The following is an 8,926-nucleotide window of genomic DNA, read 5'->3' on the forward strand; positions in this document are numbered from 1 at the left end:
ATAGAATTCAAGTGGATTTATTTTCATATTATGTCAGGTACAACATCTGTACATTATTCTCATGTCTTACCTTCTACTGCTCAATGCCTCTCGTTTTATTCCCAACCATTCATCTAGCTTAACATAATTGCAAATCAGCAGCCCACTTGTTCGTCAGTGTGGTAAAGCCAAAGGCCTGTGGTCATATAAAGACCTAAATTCAGCCACTGATAGTGAATTTAATTTCACTTCCTGAATTGAATTGATTATACCCCAACTCTGTGAGCCAAAAACATTCTGTCTGTAAGCACCACAGTTAAGTTGTTCCTACTAGTCAGTATCTCTAGTCAGCTCCAGAGATTTCTGCCTGATGTTGTTGGTGAAGGGCATCATGAAGTCCTCAAAGTCCACGTCACAGGAAAACCTCTCTCTCCTCTTCTCCCTAGTTTCAAGCAGCTGGCTGGTGGCAGGCTGCTTGCCCCACACCTGGAACGTAGTGGAGAAAAGGTCATCTGTAGTCAGTGAAGGCCGACACTGATAATATACAGGTTCAGTTCCTCTGCTGGATGTCCATGCACAGTGAGTGTCACAAACTGGTTGTTCAGTAATTCTTTTGAGAGATGCCTTTAACAGGAAAACGGTTTTGACATGATTATACCCGGTAGTACTCCAAAGGCATAGCAGTCTTACCGTTTTTGGCACATAGCTGATGTCCATTTTGTTAAACTGTCCGCTGGTGATCCGAGAGCTGTGCATGATCACGCTGTCCTTCAGGGACGTCGCCTTTTCCACCGCCGTCTTAGAGGGGGCAGGGGTCACGGCACCAAGACCCTGGAGGGGAAAAACCACGTGAGGTCAGTTCCATTCCAGTTCAGTCCATTTCAAGAGATTTGATGTTATCTACGACTGAAATGCTGTCTCATTGGCTTCCCATAAGGATGTTTCAATATGTGAATATAAATGTAAATGAAGAGCTCTGCTGAATTTAAAGTGAATTTATCCTAACCCTGGAAGCAGACACGGCAACAGCCACCATCTGAGTTTGAACAGGGATTCTACCATCCTATGAAGCATGTGGAGAACCACAACACGGCCTTGTCGGCACGGAATTCTACACGCCTGGACTAATTTGCTTACAAGTCACTGGGGTAGGGTAACAGGGGCTATCCTTTTACACTCTCTGGTTTCCCTTCATGTTGACAGAGGGGATTCAGGACAAAGAGCAGTTCAACACAGAATGAGTGGGTGATTACTTCTTTGACATAATGGAATGTGATAATCTACTATTGATTAAAGCAAAATAGATTTAAAAAATGGTTCAGAAGTTGGTTGGACAGACTAGTAGTAGAGTGTGAATAGTTCTAGAACCTTTTCTTTGGCAGTAGCAGATCTGGGTTTGGGTTGAGGTTGGCTTTTTCCTTTCTTATTTTCCTTGGGCTTGGGTAAACTATCAATCTTGGCCTGGATCAAGTCCACTGTCCTGAAGTCTGCGTAGGCATAGGCGATGTCCAAACAATTTTGCGCTGAAACAAAATTCATTTAAATGACAGCGAACGTCTCTGGGGCAATCGATCCAGTAAAACAGTTCCATCGACTCGAGTGTTCTACTGTACGTTCTTTGTACCTTTCTTGTTTTCTGCCATGACATTTGCCCCGGCCTTGATGAGGTAGTCCACGCAGCAGGGCCTGCAGCTCTCAATGGCTCTCATGAGGGGCGTGGCCCCGTTTAGAGCGGGCGTGTCCACTGCGGCTCCTCTCTCCACCAGCAGCTCCATAATGTCAAGCTGGCCGGCGTGACATGCATGGTGGAGGGGCGTCCAAAGGAACTGGTCACCAGCGTTCACATCTGCCCTGTGGAATAACACAAAAGGTACCATCATGGAATTAGCCTAGTGCTGTGACTACTTCGAGGGGTAACTAAACAACCTTCACTTTATATTCAGACCGCATTATCCATTTGATTTCATTTCACCTTTCTTTTACAAGAAGGATACCCATTCTGATTTACTTCTGTGACCTGGGGAATTATAACGTGTGTGTGTGTGTGTGTGTGTGTTAGGTGGACATAAGCAAATGGGCCAGATCTGGAATGTAGTTTAAAGTTTTAAAATCCCCATTGCTATAATAAGTCCCACAGAATCTTTAGTGACCAGATATTTATCCCATCCCAACCAAAATATGGCACCTTACATAGTGACAATGTCCAATTTCCTGCCCTGGGACTGCCCCCCAGCACCACTTCTGGCTGCACCTGGTCTCCCTTCCAGGGACTGACCAGGAACGACCCTGCTCAGCTTCAGATGCAAAGAACAACATCAAGACAACTTAACCAGCTTACTAGGAGTAGCCTTATGGATGTTGCTATGGTGTTCTGTTAACTAAAAGTCTTCTGGTAGAAGGTTCTTCCTCACCCCAAGTTGAGAAGGAGGAGGGCCACCTCGTAGTTTCCACTGGAGCAGGCGGTCATGAGAGGGGTCTTATAGAAGGGGTCCTTCACGTCCACCGGGACTCCCTGACTGAAAGCCAGCCTCAGGGACTCCAGGTCCCCCGTCTTCACGCTGTAGCTGATGTTGCTGTACACCCTGTCCGGCTCGTCGATGTACCAGGCCGAGTCATCCTCGATCGGGTGGCCCGGCGGGTGGTCGCGATCGAATCGGGTGACGTCGGTGAAATGCTGGTACGTCTCAATCATGAAGTTAGGTGGCCCGCCATCGTCCCGACGGACTATCAGTTCAGGTGGCATGGTACAAATAGGCATGGGGAGGGACAATTTAGCATTTCTCTTCACCTTTTTACCTCGTTTTCCACTTTTCTTTTTCTTGGGGCCATAGGAGGCGATGGTGAATGGCTTCTGGATGTACTTGAGCCCCTTGAAGAAGTCGCTGATGTTGACTAGACCCTCTCTCCTTTTGTCGTGAGCCAGTACTACCGTATGGATCTGGTCTGGTTCCACAGGCGCCTGGAACTCCTGCAGCACAGAAATGAACGTCTCCCTGGAGACCACTTCCTTGCCCTCAAACTTTGATTCTTCAAAAAAGGCCTTCCGGAGGGAAGCCTCATGCTCGTTGGACCAATCGTGTAGTCTCAGGGCCCAGGGAGCGTTGCGATTGGACAACCCGGGTTTGGAGTGCTTCCCGTATATCCTCTCTGCTTTCTTGAGTTCCCTTACTGCTGCCCTGTGGCCGTTGTCTTTGGCAATCTGACGGGGGAGAAGGCCCTCCTGGTTCTTTAGCTTCGGGTTACAGCCTGGAGTTCGCACACAATAAAGATTAAAACCCTGAAATAAAATCTTAAACTAAGTCCATTAAAAGATTCCAAATGATCGGAATAAAATAGTTAAGTTAATCTTGGTTTATTGTTGATAATGTATTATGTAAAATATATTTACGTATCTACTGATTATTCTTGGTATATTAGTCACAGTATTGCTTACGCTAGTAAAAAACATAAGTAAAAGCCTACACCTCTTTGTGCTAGGAACCTGCAGCAGTCGGTGAAGCCCCCTCGGGCCGCGAAGTGCAGAGGAGTGTCCCCCTCTATTGTCATCACCCCCATGTCGGCTGAGTACGCTGACAACACCTGGATCACCTGCAGGTAGTCAGAAAATGGATAGTAACTGATAAAGGGTCAGGAAACTGTCTAATTGGTAAAGACATATAGTATACATAGCCCTTGTGTGAATTAAAGTGTTAAACCCACAACTAGACATGATAGCTAAGCCTACAATGAAATTAATAATGACTCCATAAACAGGGTGGTTCAAACCCTGAACACTAATTGGCTGAAAGGCTAGTTTTGAATTGCAATGAGGCACTTCAGGGGCTGCTGGTATATTGTCAATATAATCCAGGTAAGGGTTGTATCCAGGCAATCCGCAATACGTTGTGCCTAAGAACAGCTGTTAGCAGTAGTGTATTGTCCCTGAATCACTCCCCATCGTGCCTTCTTGTCTGAATAACCCACCTCGAAGAATCCCCCCATGGCAGCGAAGTGTGCAGCGTGGAAGCGTTTCTTGTCGAGGCCATTGGGGTCCACTCCCTTCTGTAGGATGGCTCTGACCAGCTCCACCGCACCAGCCCTGGCTGCCTCCATCAGCGCAGTGCGCCCGGTCACCTGGAGAGACATGGAGGAGGTCACCTCGGTGTGAGGGTGACTGAATTCACACACATCAAAGTCTCGCTAACCTTATTCTATGTGTCTACACAGGCAACCATTCAAATGGATTCAGGTCTTAATATGTTTTAATATGAGTTAGTTTAAATAACTTGAATCCAAAATGGCGCCTGTGGAAAACATTGCTAAAAACATATCTCACCATGAAGCAATGCCCTAAGGAACAGGGTAGCATTTCGGATTTGACCTTTCATGTCATGATGTGATACGAAACCTGACTGGCTGCGTTGGTGTCGGCGCCCTTCTCCAGGATGCTGAGGCACATGGTGGAACATTCGGCGGCGTGCTGGCAGGCCAACAGGAACACGGGTGTCCCGGCGAGCGAGACGTTGTTCACATCGGCCCTGAAGTCTAGGGCCAACTGCAGGCAGCGCATGTGGCGCTTGGTGGGGAAGATGCAGTAAAAGAGCACACCTGGGAAAGGAGCCAAACGCCAACAGTGAGACAGCAAGCCATGAGATCGGATTACCCAGCATGCTTTACAGACCAGGGGGAGGATCTCCTCTGATCTGTAATTAGTCATATCCACAGTCATTCACTCAAAAGAGACCAGATTCATGGACTGTAACTGAAGACTGGACTGCACATGCAATTATCATAATTGGGTTTTGAGTCCTGTATGAGAGAACCGATGGGTTGGCTCTTTCCGAAGGGTTTAGTCAATCTGAGACACCCATCAATATGTAAACGGACAGAGCCTGCATTTTCATGAGGAAGTCAACAGGAGGCTGCCAGACCTGCCTTGAAACTGAACCCATCACTTGGCATCAGGGCTACTGGACAGACATGCAGTGGAAATGTGAATACAGATACTGTAAAATGGTTTGAACTGACGCCATGTGCACATTTCCATTTACGGGCTAATAACTGTAATATCTGATTCCAGACCATTCCATTTAATGAAAGGAAATTCTCAGCGGCTGACCGCTCTACTCGATATCTGTGGCCACAAAGCACCTTCACCTAATTTAGAGTGAGTCATATCCTCCCACCTTTCCCTTCAGCATCCAGCAAGTTCATGTCAGCGTAGTTCTTAGCCAGCAGGGCCAGTACGCCGTCGTGGCCCAGCTCGGCAGCTAACATAACCGGACTACGTCCCCTCTTGTCCTGGACATTGGGCTGGGCGCCCTGAGCCAGCAGAAATCTGACCATGTCCATGTTGTTGGCTGCCGCAGCCAGGTGGAGGGCCCCGGTGCCCTCCCGCGGCTCTGTCAGGTTTATGAGGTCCTCCACCCCCATCTCAACCATCTTCTCTATCTGAGACCGGTCTCCCTTGTGGACATACTGGAGGAGCCGGTATATCTGTAGCACCTGCAGGCGACCCTCTGCCATCTTCATTATGCTCAAGTCACGCTGTTGACACTCTCCTTCCAGAATACTGTATGTTAAAACTCAAAATACTTTCATACTTTATTTGGCTGGTAATGATACAATGGAAACAAAATGGAATTGTCACCAAAATGCCAAGTTCAAGCTAAACCTCAAATAGTTAAGTTTTGACTACTTTCAAGACCATGTATTTGTTCCTGTCTTCTTAAAAGAAATACACTAGATAAATATACAGTACCTTGTAAAAGTTATAAACGTCCTCAACGTTTCCCTACCATTATAAACAGCAGAATATGTTCTGTTTACGCAAAAGATTACAACAAACACAGTAGCTAGGATAATGTTAGTATTGCTGTTTAAAACTCGGCTACAATATAGCCTAAATAGAGAAAGTTATCAGTTTAGTTACTCGTTTACACTACAGTACTTGCCATGGACGTGACGATGAAAATCAATAACTCGAATGAGACGAAAACATTTTAAAATAGCAACGGTAAAACCTTATGAAAAACAGTTGACAAATAAGGTTGAGGTATATACATACAATTGCACTTCGAGTGCAATAAAAATATGAACTAAAATCAAATGTTTAATTAAAATAGAATTTACCCCAACTCTACGTTACCTTTATTTATTTTTTTTATCCAACATGCAGAAACGTTTTATGAGGTTAGGTTAATTGTTGACAATCCAAGAATCAAGTAAAACCAGCCTTTTGTTGGAGTCGGGTCCGGGGAGGAGAAATAATTTCCATAGCAACGGAATGCGCTGGTATGTTACTAGTACGATACCTACTATGGAGGACGCGGTTTCCCGGAATAACAAACACATAATAATTTGAATTGCTGTGCTCAAGTGGGTGGAGTTCAGTTTCACTTAAGCCGTTGCAAATTTCTGTTACATGGGCTATGTCAGGGAGTTTCTGGTTGAGCGGTAAGGGAGTGAAGAGGTAAAAACCAAAGCCAAGGAACAGGATCAGTGCATGAATAAAATGATTATTACTGCCTCCTTAAAGAAATAATACCAAAAAAAATCTTCGGGGTTGATCAGCACTATCAAAAAATTTACCCAATTCTGGACTCTACGGACATAAAAGAAGCTAGCCACAACAGGAGTTAGCAACAATAGTGGATTCCTTTTTTCTCCTAGGTCCTTCAAAATAGAAGTTCATAATTTAAAGTAATTAAAATGTATGACCACAGAAATAATGCAAAAACATGTGGTTAAGTTGTCGAGTAATTATAAATTATAATTACGTTTTGTATTTAGTTTTTTCACTGTGGATGTATTTAACGGTATACTTGCATTGACAGCATTCTAATATAAAAAAAAATCGAAGGATTTTGATTTAGTATGAACCAATGACCTGTAGAAAGAGATAGTGCTAATATTTCTATAAACTCTTCACAGCAAGCTGATACCCCCTTTCATGGTTGAGCAATGTTTAGCTTTAAAGCCTAATAGGTATGTTTAATAGCTATATTGGGTGGAATCCCTATTGTGGATAGCTATTCAAACACCTTTAGTAAGAGCTAAGAAGCTAAGATATATAAGATAATATTGTGAAAGCCTAAAGCCTACAATCAAATATGCTCTGTATTTGTATTTTCTGTTTTTTCACTGCAAATAGACACAGATTCAGGACTTAAATACATTCTGATTCAGATTTTTCATAGACCTTGTGTTATATTGAAGGAGGAATGTATTAAAAAACCGACAGACACGAGCAGCAGTTTAGCATTCTTTTCTTTTTACTCTTTCTTCTTCTTCTCCGCTCACATAGTTCAACATGTAACCAAACGGTGCCACCCAGTGGACATGAATATTATGACATTACAATAGAGAGAGGACACAACACCTTGATTATTAGTCCAGGACGAGGCTTAAGTCTGTGACAAAAACTTAGTAAGTGCATATCGGTAAACTGTCAATGCAATTATACATCCACAGTGGAATATGTTTTTGAGAATTATAAATTCTAATTATTTAACAACATTCCAACATAAAGTCTTATCTAGTTTTTGCTAGGATTTAACCTTTGAAGTTGAAACGTTTGAAGTTTTACTGGTTTATCTATTTAATTGATCTATTTATTTTATATTAGATTGGATAGTGTTTGAGATACCACAGCCTATTCATTATTGGGTTAAACTGCTTTTGAAAATTTTGTTTAATACGTTTTAATGCCTATAAGCCATTTACATTTCTCATAAGTTATCTTTTTATTGTCAGTGGTGATTTATTCATTTTTGTTAATGTATGTCTTATTTCTATTCTGTATGTGCTTTTATTTTTCTAATACAGGGCTCAGATGTACAAGAGATCTTGGTCTCAGGTAATTTGTCTGAATAAAGAAATGTAAATAATAAATAAAATGTCTCATCTTTCAATTAGGGACTTTTATTTTCAAGGCAAAACTAGGAGAAACCAGAAAACTACTAATGAGACTGACTACTATTGTCGCTACCTTCTTATACATTTCTATGGCCCATTATCACATTCCCACGGCAGTTTTGCTTTCATCATATTTTCATTCTTTGGAGCAAAATAAAAAAGAGAAGTCAAAACCACACAGGAAGTTTTCACATATGCCTTCAAAAAAATGTGTGGTGATGTTTGAAAAACCTTGACTCCGAAGTCAGTCCTCAAGTTCTTAAAATTACACATTTTATTGCCACTTCAAAATGTTCAACCACATCAACCACATTTGTATTTCCATTTAGAGTCATATTGTACAGACAATAATTAAAAAATTAAGTACTTTTTTTTTGATTTTCTCTATGTTTGTATACATTTTGTCCATGGATGTCATAGTTTTGTCTTGATTCTTGGCTTTGTATTTCCATTTAGAGTCATTTGATGGTGTTTGATAAGACGAGTACTAAAGAATTGTCAATACCAGAAATATCAGAATAAATTGATCAGACATAGCTAAAACATTCATGATACATTAAGAAGAAGGAATGTACAGAGTTATATAATGGATGACCAAAGAATGCAAGCAAGCAAGTTTATTTATATAGCACAATTCATACATCGAAGCAATTCAATGTGCTTTACAAAGAAAAATATTTGAAAGTACAATAACATAAAAACAAATACTCAAATGAAAACATGAAAACAAATGAAAACATCATAATAATAAAATAATACAATAAGAAAACATACAAAGATAAAAAATGGGATAAAAACATAGGAAGATATAAAGATAAAACAGTGTTTAGTTTGGACTCTGGGCTCTACTAGCTGACCTGTGTTCATGTATCTAAGAGCTCCTTTTTTTTGGCAAACGGTGGGCAATTGAGTTTGTTGTTTGATGATAGCAAAGGCTTTTAAATGGCAAACCAGTAGGATTATGGTTATGCAGGTAGCATCTGATCGTAGTTTTGTAGACTTTCTGACCCTAAGACCCAGCTATCATCTGCAATTCTTCCCAGGCCACTAT

The 8,926-nt window shown here is 42.0% G+C and overlaps 1 protein-coding gene across 4 annotated transcripts; it reads right to left on the reverse strand.

Moving 5' to 3' along the window:
* On the reverse strand, window positions 1–6,603 carry ankef1a (ankyrin repeat and EF-hand domain containing 1a). Of its 4 annotated transcripts, none has more exons than XM_020056029.2 (10): window positions 6,107–6,603; window positions 5,145–5,519; window positions 4,367–4,566; window positions 3,943–4,092; window positions 3,444–3,567; window positions 2,391–3,225; window positions 1,604–1,830; window positions 1,348–1,502; window positions 670–810; window positions 1–465 (listed from the first exon to the last, which is right to left on the reverse strand). In XM_020056029.2, the coding sequence occupies exons 2-10, from the start codon at window positions 5,488–5,490 to the stop codon at window positions 310–312; spliced, it is 2,334 nt and encodes a 777-aa protein (XP_019911588.2). In that variant the 5' UTR covers window positions 5,491–5,519; window positions 6,107–6,603; the 3' UTR covers window positions 1–309. The 4 variants fall into 4 exon arrangements, with proteins under 4 accessions (XP_019911588.2, XP_010898916.3, XP_019911589.2 ...); XM_010900614.4 differs by having other exon boundaries at window positions 5,145–5,530; XM_020056030.2 differs by lacking the exon at window positions 5,145–5,519.
* Between the last annotated feature and the right edge of the window lie 2,323 nt (window positions 6,604–8,926).

Source organism: Esox lucius, chromosome 18, assembly GCF_011004845.1.
Source record: "Esox lucius isolate fEsoLuc1 chromosome 18, fEsoLuc1.pri, whole genome shotgun sequence".
NCBI lineage: Eukaryota > Metazoa > Chordata > Actinopteri > Esociformes > Esocidae > Esox > Esox lucius.

Coding starts and splice junctions, on each gene's coding strand:
- ankef1a (XM_020056029.2), bottom strand. CDS start 5,490: ATGAAGATGGCAGAGGGTCGCCTGCAGGTGCTACAGATATACCGGCTC. Junction 4,567..5,144: donor GCTGGATGCTGAAGGGAAAG/GTGGGAGGATAT, acceptor CTCCTTTCCCAG/GTGTGCTCTTTTACTGCATC. Junction 3,226..3,443: donor CAGGTTCCTAGCACAAAGAG/GTGTAGGCTTTT, acceptor TGCGAACTCCAG/GCTGTAACCCGAAGCTAAAG.